The following is a 17,312-nucleotide window of genomic DNA, read 5'->3' as shown; positions in this document are numbered from 1 at the left end:
CATATGGTTTTTCATTGTGGTGATGTCACTGCCTCTAAATCCTGCATTAAGTCCACCACTGATCTTTAAAGTGGTAAAAGGGAGACAGTCTTGCCCAGCAGGTAGAGCACAGAACCAGGACTCCTGGGGTCTACTTGTGCCTTCAGGTCTCTGTGCCTCAGTTTCCCCCATCTGTAAAATGGTGCTAACGGTGATGCTGACTGAGAGACTCGAAGGGAATTGTCCCAGCGCACCCCGGCAATTGCAATCCACGCTGTAAGCCTCTCTGGATTTCTTACTCGCTGTGTGTGGGGTCAGTTAAACCTGACTAGAAAATGGGATGAAATTTACCCTTTTCTCCTGCCCCAGGAGGACAGAACAGCCCTGCCCTGTAGCCCCCCGCACCCCCACCCAATGCGCACACCTACCACAGATTGTTACACCCGCGGATACTTTCCGCACCCAGGCGGGAGCACGGCACAAAGGGGAAAGGGCTGGAGCCAGCCGTGCCAGGCAGGGGCTTGAGAGGAAGGGTGGGCGGGAGAGCAAGGCCATCTGTACCCGGCTGGCCTGCTCAGCGGGCCGGGCCGGCGGGGACCCCCAGGCTCAAAGGGCCGGGGGCTACACGGGGGTGACCGGGCTGCACAGGGGGGACCAGGCAGCAAATGTGAACAATGGGGACAGGGGGTGTGGGGGGGTAATAGGAGCCCATATAAGAAAGAGACCCCAAAATTGGGGACTGTCACTGTAAAATCAGGACATCTGGTCACCCTATGGGGCACCCCCACCCCCGATTTCCACAGCCCCCCCACCTCTATCGCCACAGTGAGGGGGGGGTCCCGTTTCTAGGGGGCTGGGATAACCCGGGGTGGGCACGCAGCGCCGTGACCCCCCCCCCCCACCTCCGGCCGGACGTCACCCACACGCGGGGGTTTCCGTGGTGATGGTGACCCCAGTTTTAAGGGTGACAGGACCCCCCCCCCCCCGTTTCCATGGGAACGGAGCTGGCCGTGCCCAGGTTCGGGGGATGGGGGTCATGGGGACGCCCCTGATCCATCAGTCACACAGGGGTTTCCATGGTGACCTGGACCCCCCATTGTCATGGCAACGGTGACCCCCCCCTTTCATATGGTGGGGATTGGCGGGGGTTCCCGGGCGGGGGGGCGCTGCCCCGGCCCCCGCAGCAGCGTCTTGTAGCCCCGCCCCGCCCCGCCCGCTCCGGGCCCCGCCCCCTCGCCGGCCGGGCCCCGCCCCCGCGCCGGCCGGCCCCGCGTTGCCATGGGGACCCGCGCGGGGCCCGGCCGGGGAGGCCCCAAGCGGAGCCGCCGCCGCCCTGGCTCAGGTGGGGCGATGCGGACCCCCCCACGCGCAGTGCAGGGCCCCCGCCCCCGCTTCCCACCGCAGCCAGGGAACCCCCGCAGCCAGGCCCCCCCCCCCCCCCCCCCCCGCCCCCAGCCCACAGCCAGGGACCCCCCCGCCCCCGTACACAGCCCACAGCCAGGGACCTCCCCCCCCCCGCCCCCGTACACAGCCAGGCCCCCCCCACACCCCGCAGCCAGGGACACGCCCCCCCCGGCCAGGCCCCCCCCCCCGCACACTCCCCGCAGCCAGGGGACCCCCCCCCCCCCTCCACACACACTCCTTGCAGCCAGCCCCACCCCCCCGGCAGGGATACCCCTCCCCCTCGGCCAGCCCCCCCACCATACTGCGCAGCCAGGGGACCCCCCCCCCCTCCGGCCAGGCCCCCTCCCCCCAAACTGGAGAGTCCCTCTGCTAGGCCCCTGACCCCCCCCCCCCACACACACACACCACAGCTGGGACTCCCCCCCCCCCCCATGCCTCCCATAGCCCAGGGATCGTCCACCACCTGCAGCAGCAGCTCTCGCCCTGGATCTCTGTGTGCAGGTGCCAATGCCATGCCCCCGCCCCGACGTGCCACGGATCCTCCCTTTGCCCACCCGCCCCCTCCGAGCCACATCCCTTCCCAGTGCCGTGTGACCACAGCCGTGTGCTGGCGTAGCCCCCTGGACCTGGGGTGGGGTTTCTTGCCCCCAGGAGCAAAGGAATGAAGGAGCAAAAATATAAATTGTGGGGAGACACAAAAGCCCATTGGGCAGTGCTCTCGGCTCTGACCACGTGTTACCAGCTGAGCCCGTCTTGTTTTCCTCCAGTGCCCTGAAGAGCGTAACTATGGGGAAGAAAGGGGACCGGGGAGCCAAGGATAAAGTGGCTGGCGTGAGCCTTGAGGAGGAAGGAAAGAACGTGGCTAAAAGGACTGACCCACATGGTGAAGGTGATGACCCCCGATTGCTCTGTTCCCTGGCAAGGACGCCACCCAGGCGGTTCAGTCTAACTGGCTGAGTCGGGCAGTGGGTCCTGCTCATATAATGCCAGGGCCAGGAAATCTGGCCCTTATTCAGGTGTCTGACTGGGAGCTGGGTTCTTTTGGAAAATCTGGCCCTAGCAGACTTTGGCCTTGACCCTATAAAGACCTAGGCGATGCTTAAACTATACGCATGTGGGTCCTCCCATTGAAGCTAACTGAATTCCCCTTGCAATGTTCTTCACTTCTTGGCCTGAACAGTTGTGGTGGTGCTGTTAAAACACAGCCACTTCAGTGCTCGGTGAAGAGTCTCTGCGACTAGCTTGTGTGGCTGAAGTAAGATGCTTTGAGATGCTGTTAGCGCAAAAGCTGCTCTAGGAGTGTCTGTGGTGTGGATGGAGTGACTCCTGCCCTGCTCTTTCCCCAGAGGAATACCAGTGCACCGGCCTCCTGGAGCAGGATTTCAATGAGCTGTGCTCCCGCGCCGGACTCACCAGAATCCCCAAGGTCACAGTTAGGCTGCAATCTGTCTGTAACCTCTTCCTGCCAGGTGAGTGGAGCCTCCGGGGATTCCCGGTGAGGCAAAGGGTGGGAGTATTGTTCACCCCAGCTGTGAATTCATCCCACATGAGCTAGGAGAGAAGAGGCGGCACTTAGGAGGGCAATGGAAGGGGTTCTGTACCAGCAAGGAGCCCCACCCCACATTGGCCTGTGGCTCCCTTGACCCTGCACTGAAGTCTTTACAAGATTTGTAAGGGTCTCCCCAGCTGGCTTAGTGCAGGCAGGCCCGCTCTATGCCAGCCCCCATCATGGCAGTTTAGCCAATAGCCAGAGCACGTTGTGTTCTAGCCACCCTACGGGCATGGCTCAGGGCTAGGACACGCTGTGCTCTGGCTATTCTCTCATAGGTTGCTAAGGGGCAAATGCCTGAGTCAGATGAGAGCAGCCACCCTTGTAACCTCCTTCCTGCACTCCGTGCACCAGCCTTCAGACTAGGCCCCGTGCCCTCCCTGCTTGCAAGCAGCCTTGAACAATGAGGTGTGATGTCCAGACGAGGGGGTTTCCCCGGGAGCCTTTCCTAGATGGTTCTGCAAGGCGGCAAGACTATTTGCTGAGAACAGGGCTCAAGACTTGCAGGATTCAGTGTTTTCTTAACGGCCCAGCTCCCAGAGTTCTCTGCTTTCTGGAGAAGCTCCGCTTTCGCTGAAAGAACAAGGCCTTTCCAGCCCTTGGCGTTGCAGAGAAAAGCTGGGAAACGTAACTTCTAGAAGTTCAGATGCCAGAAGGCAAAGAAATAAGAGGCCCAGCTTATCAGTGGGTCGCGCACTTCATTGTTCGTGCAGGCTGAGCTCTGTGCTCTCCAGCTTGCTAACTACAAGTGGACTCCAGGTTTGGGTTGGGGGGACCTGGCTACAGTGGGGGTGAGTGGCCTGGCTGAGGGAGCTGGCCAAGTTGGGGGCAAGGCACTGGGGAAATCGGAGCTAAAACAGCTTTCACCTAGGGGATGCTGGCCGTTTCTGCTGGTGGAGGATGCATCTGGGATATGAGCTGCAGAGGACTGTCGCAGGGAGATTGTGCGTGTCCGTTTCAATCCCATCCATTTCAGGGGCAGGAAGCTCTAGTTAAATTGTTTGGGAAGGCAATGTAGCCCCAGATGGGTTTAACATGTCTCCCAGCTTCCCCAGCCCTAGTGAAGGCAGAGTGTAGTGAAGAGAGGCCCATGCAGCTAGAAGGGGATGGTCTCTCCACGGTGGGGCAGCGTGGAGTGATTGACACAGGGCAGCGGCCTGCATGAGCCTTCACCTGGCGCTGCAGAAGTCTCCCTCGGGCTCGGTGCCCCTGCCCCCGCGTGACGGACTGGCCCCCTGCCTGGCAGAGGAAAGTGATACACTGGCCGAGAAGGAGGTCCCAGCCAACCTCACCCAGATCCAGAGCAAGTACGCCTACTTCCAGCCCTGCATCCAGACCGAGGTGGAGCATGACGACCCCAAGAGCACCCGTGAGATCTTCCTGCGAGGTGAAGAGCTCAGCTCACTCCGAATAGCCCCGCTCAGCCCTGTAAAACAGGAAGGGGGAGGTGGGGGAGACTGATTCAAACCGGGCGCTGGCCGTATTTCGGGGCACTGCCCCCGTCTCCTCTCTCGTCAAAGGCTTTCTGAAAGTCCAAGTAAACTCTATCCACTGGATCCCCCTTGTCCACATGCTCGTTGACCCCCTCAAAGACTTCTAATAGATTGGTGAGGCATGATTGCCCTTCACAAGAGTGGTTTGTCTCTGTGTTTGTTAATTCTGTTTCCATAGTTGTAACCAATTTGCCTGGTACTGAAGTTAGGCTTGTAATTGCCACGATCGCCTCTGGAGCCTTTTAAAAAAAAAACATAGGCCATACCAGAGCCCAGCCAGCTAGCCGTGCCATGTCGAACTGGCATCCAAGCTGGCCGGGGAGCCAAGGGGCAGTTGAGGGCAGGGGTGAGGGATCGCATTCTGGCTGTTTTCTCTTCTGCATAACCAGCTCCATCTGCTTTCTCTCTGTCAGGCTGGAAAATCGAAGAGAGAATGCTGGCTGTTTTCAGCAAGTGTCTGCCTGCCCTTGCCAACCTGCAGGCTGTTCAGTGAGTGAGGGGCTGGGCAGGGCCAGGAGCTGTTTGACTGAAAGGGCCCAGAGACGGGCAAGGAAATACAGCAGGATTTCAGTTCTCTGAACCCTCAGTATCCAAGCCTCCCTCTGACATGTTTTGCTGCCTCCCAGTGCATTGGCTCTTGCCTCTCTGAGATCCTGATCTTGGTGTCCTCCAAGTTGACTGGATAATTGGGATGCTGGAATTAGAATCAATCTGGGGCCCTGTTAGCTCTTTAAAACCAATAGCTAGTTTGGGGGCTCTGGAACGCCAGGACTCGGGTGCTGGGAAATGCCTGCATTCGCTTTTGAAGAGCAGATATTGGTGAAGGGGTTTGAGCATAGGCCTCTGAGGCCTGTCTCTGCAGTTGACTCACTTTGTGACCTTGGGCAACTCCTCTGCCCTCCCCGTGCCTCAGTTTCCCCATCTGGGGACGAGAATGCTTTACGATCTCTCTTATTGAGTTAATGCTGCTGCTAAGGCTACCATGTCTCTCTTCTTTCAGCCTCTGGAAGGTCGGCCTGACGGATCTCTCGCTCCTCTCTCTGATCGCTATCCTACCAAACTGCCCCAATCTCAAGTAAGCGAGAGCTAAGCTGCGGGGATGGGGGTGCTCAGACAGTGCTGGAGGCAGCTGCTTCCCTCTTGGCTCCCATCTCAGAAAGGGGACCCCATTTCTTTTTCAATTTGATCGTAACGATCCTTGAAGGAGCCAGTGAGATGGGACCTGAAGGCAGTGCTTTGTGAAGTTCATTGATGATCCCATGGCACTCTGTACCAGAGCAGAACCGCCAACTCCACTGTCCTGCCCAAAGCCCTAGCGGGGTGGCTGCTGCCTACCTCAGATTTCCCCCTGCCTTTTCAGTGGTGTACAGTATTCTTCACTTTCCCTTCCAGGCTGTTATGTAGTGTTTCTTTTTCGCTGTGAAGCAGCTGCCATGTTCCACTCCAGAGGTGGGTGCATGTCTGCAGGCCAAGTGACTTCTCTAGCACCTTGGTTAGTTTCTGCTTTTCCCTACAGGACACTAACGCTGGAGGGGAACCCGTTAGCCGAGGGGTCCTTCTACAGGCTGATCGGAGAGGAGAGCACGTGAGTTCCTTCCGAATCGAAGACCCAGGAGTCCTGGGGAGTGCATGCTAGTTAACCATACTTGGGGCAGATACAGCGTTGGGGGAGGGAAGGGAAATTTCAGATCACTGCGTCTGCTCTGGGTGGGATGGGTGGGACCCTGGGGGATACTCCTGGGAGGGAAGTCCCAGTGGGGAGGAGGGCTGAGGATCACTGGGCGGGATGGGGTGCTTTGTCTCAGACTCTCATAAACAAAACCCTCAGCCTGTCGGCAAGGTGCCCACACAGAGTCCAGCGCATGGTGTGCGGATTCCTTGCCTCCTACCCTTCCACGCCGCAGGCAGAGCGGGGCTGGGATTGCTCCCGCCTACTGCAAGGCTCTGTCCTGGAGAGTCCCCTCCCCACTCCCAGGGCGTCTCTTTCCCTTCCCAGGGAGCAGGACAGTCCAACCAGACCTGACTGGAAACTCTTACCAACACCCCTGCAGGCTGGCTCACGTGTCACTGAGAAACAACAACATCGGCAATGCCGACGCCAAGCTGATCGGCCAAGCCCTCTCCACGCTGAAGTCCTCCAACAAGAGCTTGGTCTCGCTGACCCTCAGCTTCAATCACATCTCAGACTTGGGAGCAGGCTACATCGCAGAGGTGAGGGGTGAGAGAGAAAGCGACTGGCTGTGTTGGGGCATGAGCATCCCTAGAGCATCTGAAGGGGGAGTCTCTCCTGGGAACTTGTGCCAAGGGAGATCTGGGTACGTAGGGAGGGACAGAGACCTTGTGGTTAAGGCACTTCCCTGGAGGCCTAGCTTCAAATCCTAGCCTTGTCACTACGTTATTTTTTAAACCAGTTTAAGTCCAATTGTCTCATGTAGACGGGAACAGGCAGTTGGGGGAGGCTTAATAGCTGAGGCTGTGAAGGGAAGCCGAAGAGATGGAACTTTACAGGCTGGAGGTTTGCATGTTCTCCTGCCAATCCAGTCTAGCTGGATCCAGTACTCAAAGTCCACCTGCTGCGTAGCTCTGGTGATCTCTCAGCAGGATGGGTTGGGCCATGGAGAGACTGAACTCCCCTGTGACACAGGAACTGGGCCATCGGCAGGAGGAGTTGGTGAAGGGAAGCCAGCCCAGCCGGATGGAGGGTTCAGGGCTGTCACTGCTCACGGCTGACGGTTTTTTTCCTTTCCTTGCATGTCTGCGTCCCACCGCCGCCCCCCGGGGTCTGTCCAGGGCTTGCGGTTGAATCGCTCTCTGCTGTGCCTGTCTCTGGCACACAATCAGATCGGAGACAAGGGAACACTCAAACTCGCAGAGGTGCGTCCAGGAAAAGGCCTTTGCTCTTCAGTGTAGGGGATGGATTTACCCTTTAAAAAATTCTTTGCCCGACCCAGTGTCCACTGCTCCCTCCCTTCACAGCTATTAGCCAGGCTGGGCAGGGAGGGTGTCCTTAGCCTGTGTTTGCCAGAAGCTGGGAATGGGCGACAGGGGATGGATCACTTGATGAGTCCCTGTTCTGTTCATTCCCTCTGGGGCACCTGGCATTGGCTGCTGTCGGAAGACAGGACACTGGGCTAGATGGACCTTTGGTCTGACCTAATCTGGCCATTCTTATCAGGAACATTTAGTGGGGGTGGCGGGCTCTGTGGAGGAGTCCGAGTTGTGGATCCAGAGCTCTCTCATCCAAGGGGTAGGGGTGGTGGCTCTTTAACTAAAGAGTTTTTCTCCCAGGCATTAAAAGGCCTTTGAGTTGAATGCATGTTAACAAAGAGAGTTTGAATCAGTCTGAATCAAAATCCCACCCTCTCTCAGCTAACCAGGCTTCCCTGGCACAGCGCCTCCTGTCTCCTGCACTCCCAGCTCTCCATATTGGCTGCGAGGGAGAGAAACGAGCTGAATTTCTAACGTGTAAAACATCTTCATCCGTCACAAAAGAGCAGACGCGCAGCTCTTCTCCCCATCTGCAGCTCTCCTCTAACGCAGGCCAGGCCTGACCTGCACCAGGCCTTGATCTGGCAGCGGGACATTCCAGGGCTAATCCCTGCTGCCCTGCCCCATTCCCATTTGGTCGTCCTTCCCAGCCCCTTCCCCCCGGTATGAATGACCGAAAAGGGACGTACTAGCACATCCCTTTGAGGGAGCAGGACCTGAGCTCAGAAATTCGGGACCCGATCCCGAGGGACTGAGCATGCTCAGCGGGTACCCAGCACCTCTCTGGCTCAGGCCGTTGTAACATCTGCGAGCTTGGCTGTGGTCAGAGAAGTGACGGGGATTGAAGTGGTGCCGGGTCCCCGGCCTGCCCCCTCTGTGGGGCGGAGGAGGGGGAGTTAAGCTATTGTGACCAAGAGAGACTGAGCAACACTGACTCCCCCATTGCTTTGGGGCAGGTTCTGGGACCTTTCGCTTTAACTCACACCGAAGTCGTGGAAAGGAGGCGACTTTCACTGGAGAAGGAATCCCAGGAGCGGTCCCGGTCGGTAAGGTTCCTGCCAGGCCATGTGCGCCCACCTGAGGGCGACAGATCAATTCACCTCGGGGCGGGAGGTGCTAGCGACTGACCTCTTTCCCACAGCGGCCAGCCAAACATTGCTATAAACTCAGAGCTCCATGAACCAGGTTGCTGAGGGTAACAAGATTTACCCTGGAGCGTGCTGTATTCCCCTCTACTTTCTGAGCCACCTAGAGGATAACAGCCTACTACTGCTGCCACCTAGTGGCATCACTCCTTTAGCTCACATTATAGAGGTCTGAGAGTCCCTGGTTCTAAGCCAGTTGACACCCCATGCTGGGAATTGCTACAGTTAGCGCTGCCTAGGGTCCTAAAGGTAGCAAATGTAGAGCAGCCTGTGGTGTCCGAATCTCTATTAAAATCCCTCTGGGTCTGGGTTCCAGCCTCTGAGACATGCAGATGCCAAAAGCAGCGAGCGTCCCTCCAGCCTCGTCAGCAACACCACCATCGACAAGCTGCAGTCAGCCAAACAGAGCAAGAGCGGGTCCAAGAAAAAGGTGAGGGGTGTGGGCTGAACCGAGTAGGACAGTTTCCACGCAGCCCTTCCCAGGGACTCCAGGTGTGTCCACCCTGCCTGGGAGCAAGGGGTTAACCCCACAGCGAGCAGCTCCCAAAGATCCGCTTCTTCATAAGGATCGGGGGATCGCAGCGGTCAGGACTTGCGCGTGGCAATGCTAAGGAAAAGGAGGGGGCTCGTGGAGCCAGGGAGTGACCCTCAGGACTCCTGGGTTCTCATTTCATTTCTGAAGCGGGAGTGTGAGCTCGTGGCTAGAGCAGAGACTTAGGGATCAGGACTCCTGGGTTCTTTTCCCAGCTCTGCCACTGGGTTCATTTGGTGACCTTGGGCTTTCCTGTGCCTCCATCCTTCAAACAGGGTTCATGCGGGACTGGGGGTGTGCAAGGCTGGTGGTTTACATGCTTGCGCCAGAGAAGGGCCAAAAGTGAAGTGGGGTCAAGCCTGGTGGGGACTTTGCAAACGGCGACAGATATTAAAGAGCTGCCGAGCCTGCCTGCCAGCGCCCCCTTCAGGCCTGTGCTTCTCCTTACAGGAGCCTTCGAAGAAAGAGGAGAAAGCTCAGGCCAACACTGCAGGTGGCGGGGGGGTCGTGGGCGGCCCAGCCTTTGTGCCCGCAAAGAAGGAGGATGCTAAACAAGCCAAGAAAAGTGAGTCGAAATTCTAACCGCCCCTGTCCCTTGTGCAAGGGATCCCCAGAGATGGGCTAAGGAACTAGATGGTGAACTGTGCCAGAGTGGGGGGTGGCCGGAGGCGATGCCCCTCTCTGAGCCGGGCACCTGGCCAGTGGGTTCCAAGGCAGGGCCCATGGGAGGGCCCCCCATGGCTCAGCTTGCAGCTCTCTGCGTGGCAGAAGTTCGGTCAGGTTTGTGAGTGTTTCACCCAGCTCTGGGTGTGTCTCTCCCTCTAGCGGTTTCCACCCCGGAGCAAAAAGTTATTCGAGGCAAAGGAACCAAATCGGGCGCCAAGGAGAAGCGCAGCCTGCCGCCGGAGTTGGAGGTGAGGGAGCCCCGGCCAGCCACGGGGTACGATGCTTGGCAGCTCCTCCAGGGACTGCTAGACACAGTGCTCCCTGCTGCCCGTAGGCCAGGCTCTCAAGGCACTGGGTTAGTGGGGCAGAAGCCTGGCTCTGGGCTAAGATCCAGAATTGAGTTCCTGGTCACCTCCGGGGCTAGTGTCTCAGTTACAGCCCGAGCTGCGTTATGGGCCTTGGTGGCCTGGGAACTCGGGCTGGGTCACTGACCCTTCAGCTGGAGCTGCTGTGATGGCTCTTGGTTCAGTTCTGGCACAGGTCGTTCCATTCTGCCTCTGCCAGGGGGAATACAGTGGGCTTCACTCCCACTCCTACCCGGCTGGGCATGGTGCAAACAACTGCCCTGTTCCGCCCCAGAGGTGGCTGACTTGCGTTGGGATAAAAAGATGTGGAACCACTGGCTCAGCATGAAAGCTGGGGATTTTCAAAGGGGCTTGGAGGAGTAAGGAGCCTGCTGCCCAGGGAAAATCAAGGAGATCTGTGCTCCCAACTCCCTTAGGCACTTAAGAGGATTCCAGCCAAAACGTCCTATCTCCTGCCCCACATCAGACCCAGCAATGGGCTGATCCCTGCCCCCCATCATCTCCTGGGCAGTGCCAATGCAGTGGGGGCCCCTGCCGAGCTGCTCCCAGGGGCAGCTCTGGGATCTGCCTGAAGGTGAAACGTTCTCTGTGCCCAGGTGGTGGAGCCCACCGAGATCGTGAACCCACTGCTGGAACAGGCCGAGCACCGCGACGGGAAGGTCTTCCTGCCAGGCAACCGTGTGCTCATCAGCTTAAACCTCACCTGTACGTTGGCCCGGGGCCCGGGGCTGGCTGGAAACCCACCATCTCGCCTTGCAGGGCAAGCGTTCCCCGTGCGGCGCTGGGTCCCCTGGGCTGTCCAGCCCTTGGCCAACAAGCCGAGCTGGGAGCTGTGGAAGTGGGCGGGAGATGCAGCAGCCTTTGCCAGACTTGCGTGTGTCCTTCCTTCTGAGTGGGGCCTGCAGCCCCTGGTGCTGGGCCAGGCCCTATCCACAGAGCTCCTTCACTTCCATCCATGCAGCCCAGCCTGGTCACTCACCTTAGTGCCGCGTGGCTCCTGGGCTCCCTCTGGTGGCCTGATCCCCAGCAGAGGCAGGAGACGCTCATGCTTCTAGAGCCAGGTGCCGATCCTCTGCCCCACAGCAGCTGGGCCAGTGTCTTCAATGGGTGCAGGCCCTGGCTGAGGTCCCAGGGAGTGGCCCAGGCAAACCCCACCCTAGGCCCCAGAGGAGATGGGGTTTAAACTAGCCACTGAGCCGCATCTTCCCTCCCCAAGGGAACCAGATCACAGAGCAGGGCCTGAAAGCGTTCCTGGCAGCCATGGAGAGCCAGCAGCAGGCCAGCAAGTCCACGGCTGGGGTCAAGTCGCAGACGGGCCTGCTGCGGCTGTCTCTGGGGGTGAGTACCACGCTCCTGCATGGGGGTGGGAGGGAGCTGGATCCAGCCCCAGGGCCCTTGTTCATTCATGACCGTGCCCCGTATGGGCCGGGGCTTACAGCTGCAGGTAGAGCATTCCCCACGAGCGGGGGGGCTGGAATGGGAGCAGAAGCGAGTCCCCCCCTTTACTCACCCACCCCCCTTTCCGCCCTTTCAGAAAAACCACTTCCCTCCTGACAGCAAGACCTTTGCCAAGCTCCAGGAGCTGATGCTGCCGCGCGACCCCACCTACAGCCAGCTGTCCAAGGCGCCGGATGAGGAGCTGGCTGTGCCCAGCTAGGGGTGGAGGGGCGAAAGCCTCCACTTGCTCGAGAGCAGAAGAGTCCCACGGACCTGGAGAGCGCCAGGGCAGCCTTGTGTGGGATTTCTGATCCCCTCCGCCTCTGACCCAGCCCAGCTTGTAACCGTTCCCGCCTCCCATTAAATAGTTTCGACACAGCCTGCTCTGGGGTGGAGCATTAACTTCAAGGGGCGGGGGGCTGGGGCCCTCTACACCCACTGGAATTCAGGCTCTTTTTCCACAGCCAGGGCCCCTTCCTCACGCAGGAGCTGTGGCAATGGGGAGGAAGCTCTGAGGGAAGGCCTACCTGGGTCTCCAGGGTCAGAGGCAGTGACCTCATAACTGAATGGTCCCAAGAGCGCTGTGCTGGCTGGAGCGCTGAGCCCCCGTCCTCCCCCAGGACACTTGCTAACCTCTCCTCTCCCTCTTTCCCAGCCCGAGACCCTGCAGGGCATGTTGCAGTGCCCACACCAGGGGAGCCGGTGCTGGGAGCAGAAGGGAGCACGGGCGGGCTCCCAGGGCCTGTCCTCACTTGCACGGCTACTGCTCAGTGTAGACACTGCCCAGCGAATCCACCTCCCCAAGAGGCGCTGGCTGCACGGACCTGAGTGCAGCCGCCCCAAGTCACTCTGGGCTGTGAATTTTTCACCCCGAAGTGATGGAGCCAGGCCAATCGAGTCATGTCAACCAGCCCTGAGACATCCCCGCCGGGGGACTGGGAGAGCTGGGGGTTAAGGACACGTCAGCCATTTTGCTGATTTAACGCGGGGGCCTGATTCCGCTCCCAGCAGCAGCATTGGGCAGGGCGGGGCCCACAACCCACCGCGCCCCGTTCTCTGCTCCAGCCATGACACTCGTACCCCCGGCAGCATTGCCGTGTGGCATCACCGTGGAGAACAGCTGCCAGGGCTACGGACAGAACCTGGCTGGCAGAACTAACAGGCTGGCAAAGAGGGGGGCTGGGAAGAGATGGCCCAGTCTCCCATGCTGCAGTGGGTGAAAGCAGGCACTGCTGTGCAGCGAGACCCCCCCGGGGAAGGATCACACGCATGCCAGCGAGGGAAGAATATTTCACTTTTCTTTAAAAAAAAAATCTTTACCAGTAAAGGGAAGAAAATAAAACGGATTATACATCATGGAACAGCCAACAGTCAGTCCTCTAGCTTGAGGGGGGCAGGCCTGGGGCCTGGCCTCTGACAACGCAGCAGCAGCCTGCAAGTAGACAAAAGCCGATTGCGAAGTGGGTGGGGTCTTACCCTGGGCCCTCCCAGCTCCTCCCTCCAGCCACAGCAGCTGGTCAGTGCTGTGCTGTGCTCACCATTAGGGGCGATCGTATCCAGCGGGCTGGGCTCATCCAGCCCCCAGGAGCACAGCAGAGCCGACCCCTCCAGCCGGCTGACTGTCTCCAAGCAGCGCAGGGATTTTGCCACGGCAGACACGGCTGTGGGGTGTCCCGTTTTCCCAGCCCGCTGCCCGCCCTGGGATCCAGCCGTTCCAGTGGAGCGATGTGCGTTTTCCAGACAGCCCCGACAGAAAAGCCGGCCTGAAGCAGGGGGCAGCGCATCTGCTGGAGGGAGAAAGGCCAGCTAATGCCAGCAATGCCAGAAGCACGCGCTGTGGCTTCACGGGGCCGGGGGAGACACAGCGAGAGGCCCAGAGGGGACACCTAGTGGTAAGAGGACTGGGCCGCTGGGAATCCCATTTCCCCAGGCTGGGCAGGGCAGGGCAGCGGGATAGTGGTAATGGCCGTTGCATTGCAGGGTCACGGGATACAGTCCAGTTATTTACAAGAACCCAATGCACATACATACATATTTATATCTGATCAGCAGAGAGGGTGGGCCGGGATCCACTGCGTGGGCTCCTCAGCACGGAGAGAAACAAAAAGTGCATTTCGACAGACTATATTCCAGCTCTCGTGTACAGGGACGATGCTTGTCCGTGGGGGGCACAGAGGTGGAGACAGCGATGGGGGCCCGGCCTGCCAGCGGCAGGCAGCATGCAGGGTGACGGGCACTCGCTCTCCAGGCAAAGGGCCGCCCAGCCCCATGGCTGGGACGAGACACCGAGATCAGCCAAAACTAACGTGCGCTTCCCCACGGGATTCCAGTTCTGCTCCGAGCTTCCAGTCGCAGCCCCCATGGGCCTGTTTCAACATTCAGGCTGCCCCGCCTCCCAGGGGGCTTTCCCCAGTTTGGGTGGGTCCAGGGGGTGCCCTGCCGCTCCAGCTTCCCAGCCATCTTTGGGGAGTTCTCCTTCGTTGCAGGGCATTGGTGCAGAGGGGTTCCTCTGAGGGGACTCGGCAGCCTGGAAGAGATGCAGAGAAGCAGCATTGAGAGGGATGGTCAGCAAAGCTCCAGGCTGCCAACCCGCCCCCTGGTGCCTGCTGGGTCGGCAATAGTTTTCCTGGGCTACAGCTGGGGAAACTGAGGTACAAGGGGATGGGAAGGGATTTGGCAAGTAGGAAGGCATGGGACCAGGTCATCATAAGAACGGCCATACGGGGTCAGACCAAGGTCCATCTAGCCCAGTATCCTGTCTTCTGACAGTAGCCAATGCAGGTGCCCTGGAGGGAATGAACAGAACAGGGAATCATAGAATATCAGGGCTGGAAGGGACCTCAGGAGGTCATCTAGTCCAACCCCCTGCTCAAAGCAGGGCCAATCCCCAATTTCTGCCCCAGATCCCTAAATGGCCCCCTCAAAGATTGAACTCACAACCCAGGCCAATGCTCAAACCACTGAGCTCTCCCTCCCCCCAGTCAAGTGATCCATCCCGTCGCCCATTCCCAGCTTCTGGCAAACAGAGGCTAAGGGACACCATCCCTGCCCATCCTGGCTAATAGCCCTTGATGGACCTGTCCTCCATGAACCTATCTAGTTCTTTTTTGAACCCTGTTACAGTCTTGGCCTTCACAACATCCTCTGGCAAAGAGTTCCACAGGTTGACTGTGCGCTGCATGAAGAAATACTTCCTTTTGTTTGTTTTAAACCTGCTGCCCATTCATTTCATTGGGTGCCCCTAGCTCTTGTGTTAGGAGAAGGAGTGAATAACTCTTCCTGATTTACTTTCTCCACACCAGTCATGATTTTATAGACCTCTGTCATGTCCCCCCTTAGCTGTCTCTTCCAAGCTGAAAAGTCCCAGTCTTATTAATCTCTCCTCACACAGAGGCTGTTCCATACCCCTCATCATTTTTTTGTTGCCCTTTTCTGAACCTTTTCCAATTCCAATATATCTTTTTTGAGGTGGGGCATCCACATCTACCCAGAGTATTCAAGGTGTGGGCGTACCATGGATTAATATAGAGGAAATATGATATTTTCTGTCTTATTATCTATCCCTTTCTTAATGATTCTCAGAATTCTGTTGGCTTTTTTGACGGCCGCTGCACAATGGATGTTTTCAGAGAACTACCCACAATGACTCTTTCTTGAGTGGTGACAGCTAATTTAGACCCCATCATTTTGTAGTTGGGATGATGTTTTCCAATGTGCATTACTTTGCACTTATCAACACTGAATTTCATCTGCCATTTTGTTGCCCAGTCACCCACTTCGGAGAGATCCCTTTATAGTTTGTAGTTTTGAGAGATCCCTTTGTAGCTCTTCGCAGTCTGCCTGGGTCTTAACTATCTTGAGTAGTTTTGTATCATCTGCAAATTTTGCCACCTCACTGTTTACCCCTTTTTCCAGACCGTTTACGAATATGTGGAACAGGGCTGGGCCCAGTACAGACCCCTGGGGGACACCGTTATTTACCTCTCTCCATTCTGAAAACTGACCATTTATTCCTGCCCTTTGTTTCCTATCTTTTAACCAGTTAATAATCCATGAGAGGATCTTCCCTCTTCTCCCATGACTGCTTACTTTGCTTAAGAGCCTTTGGTGAGGGACCTTGTCAAAGACTTTCTGAAAATCTAAGTACACTCTATCCACTGGATCTCCCTTGTCCCCATGCTTGTTGACCCCCTCAAAGAATTATAGTAGATTGGGAGGCATGATTTCCCTTTACAAAAACCATGACGACTCTTCCCCAACAAATTATGATCATCTCTGTGTCGGACAATTCTGTTCTTTACTATAGTTTCAACCAGTTTGCCCGGTACTGAAGTCAGGCTAACTGTTCCTCAAATTCTTTTTTGGCCTTCCTAATTGTATTTTTACACTTCACTTGCCAGAGTCTATACTCCTTTCTATTTTCCTCATTATGATTTAACTTCCACTTTTTAAAGGATGCCTTTTTGTCTCTAACTTCTTCTTTTACTTTGTTGTTTAGCCACGGTGGCACTTTTTTGGTTCTCTTACTATGATTTTTAGTTTGGGGTATGCATTTAAGTTGAGCGTCTATTATGGTGTCTTTAAAAAGTTTCCATCCAGCTTGCAGGGATTTCACTTTTGACACTGTACCTTTAATTTCTGTTTAACTAACTTCCTCATTTTTGTGTTGTCCCCCTTTCTGAAATTAAATGCTACAGTGTTGGGCTGCTGTGGTGTTTTCCCCGCCACAGGGATGTAAAATTTAATTATATTATAGTCACAATTACCAAGGGGTCCAGCTAGATTCACCTCTTGGACTAGATCCTGTGCTCCACTTAGGACTAAATCAAGAATTGCCTCTCCCCTTGTGCGTTCCAGGACTGGCTCCTCCAAGAAGCAGTCATTTAAGGTGTCAAGAAACTTTATTTCTGCATCCTGTCCTGAGGTCACATGTACCCAGGCAGTATGCGGATAGTTGAAATCCCCCTCTATTGTTGAGTTTTTTATTTTAATAGCCTCTCTAATCTCCCTGTTAATTTCACAGGCACTATCACCATCCTGGTCAGGTGGTCGGTAAGAGGTCCCTACTGCCAGAGCACGGAATTACTGTCCACAGAGATTCTGCGGTACAGTTTGGTTCAGTGAAGATTTTTACATCATTTGATTCTCCGCTTTCTTTCACATCTAGTGCCGCTCCCCCACCAGCACGACCTGTTCTGTCCTTCTCATGTTTTGTACCCTAGTATTACTGTGTCCCATCAATTATCCTCATTCCACCAGGTTTCTGTGATGCCTGTTATATCAATATCCCCATTTAATAGGAGGCACTCTCGTTCATCCATCTTATTATTTAGACCTCTAGCATTTGCTGGGTCCTGGCCCTGCAGCTGGCCCCAAGGAAAGTGAGTGGTCCAGAACCGAGCAAGGGGAAGCATGACTATGGGAACCAGGTGCAGTGGGGGCGGCTCCAAGTCTGGGCAAGGGTTTCGGGGCACGTTCAACAGGGCTTGCGAGGTCTCTTCCACTTACCGGGCTCGCTGGCTGCTGGTGCCCGCAACCTCGCCGGGCAGGGGAGGGGCAGCAATCGCTGGCAGGGCTGGGCGGGCATTCCAGCCACCGGCCCGTCTCCAGCGTGGTAACCCCGACTGGGGTGGTCTCGGCCGACGAACCTCTTCCCAGAGACCGCAGCAACTCGCGATGGGCCATCTCCACGTCCTGAAGGAACCAAGTGGGGGAGAAACAAGCTGGTGGGAATGGGGGGGGCCCCCGCCTGAC

The 17,312-nt window shown here is 57.1% G+C and overlaps 2 protein-coding genes across 16 annotated transcripts in view; one reads left to right on the top strand and one right to left on the bottom strand.

Annotated features, from left to right (window-relative positions):
* Positions 1-1,188: 1,188 nt before the first annotated feature.
* On the top strand, positions 1,189-12,843 carry LRRC71 (leucine rich repeat containing 71). Of its 7 annotated transcripts, none has more exons than XM_037883569.2 (16): positions 1,189-1,321; positions 2,151-2,272; positions 2,730-2,852; positions 4,179-4,319; positions 4,839-4,914; positions 5,426-5,500; positions 5,942-6,010; positions 6,477-6,636; positions 7,216-7,299; positions 8,370-8,459; positions 8,875-8,988; positions 9,541-9,655; positions 9,916-10,004; positions 10,718-10,826; positions 11,338-11,459; positions 11,656-11,984. In XM_037883569.2, exons 2-16 carry the CDS (start codon positions 2,170-2,172, stop codon positions 11,776-11,778), a joined length of 1,593 nt encoding a protein of 530 aa, XP_037739497.1. In that variant the 5' UTR covers positions 1,189-1,321; positions 2,151-2,169; the 3' UTR covers positions 11,779-11,984. The 7 variants fall into 7 exon arrangements, with proteins under 7 accessions (XP_037739497.1, XP_043391206.1, XP_043391207.1 ...); XM_043535270.1 differs by lacking the exon at positions 11,656-11,984 and adding an exon at positions 12,214-12,841 and having other exon boundaries at positions 1,265-1,321; positions 4,118-4,319; XM_037883570.2 differs by having other exon boundaries at positions 1,265-1,321; positions 4,118-4,319; positions 11,656-11,946.
* ARHGEF11 (Rho guanine nucleotide exchange factor 11) overlaps positions 12,836-17,312 on the bottom strand; it is an 81,504-nt gene continuing 77,027 nt past the window's right edge. For all 9 annotated transcript variants that reach the window (XM_043535262.1, XM_043535267.1, XM_043535264.1 and 6 more), the window contains 2 exons: positions 17,067-17,252; positions 12,836-14,085 (listed from right to left, as the gene is read on the bottom strand). In XM_043535262.1, the coding sequence (XP_043391197.1) occupies positions 13,930-14,085; positions 17,067-17,252 (342 nt within the window). In that variant the 3' untranslated portion in view covers positions 12,836-13,929. The remainder of the gene's footprint in view (positions 14,086-17,066; positions 17,253-17,312) is intronic.

The sequence above is a fragment of the Chelonia mydas genome, chromosome 24 (genome assembly GCF_015237465.2).
Source record: "Chelonia mydas isolate rCheMyd1 chromosome 24, rCheMyd1.pri.v2, whole genome shotgun sequence".
NCBI lineage: Eukaryota > Metazoa > Chordata > Testudines > Cheloniidae > Chelonia > Chelonia mydas.
Note: the sequence above shows the minus strand (reverse complement) of the source record. Positions and strands in the feature narration are given on the sequence as shown.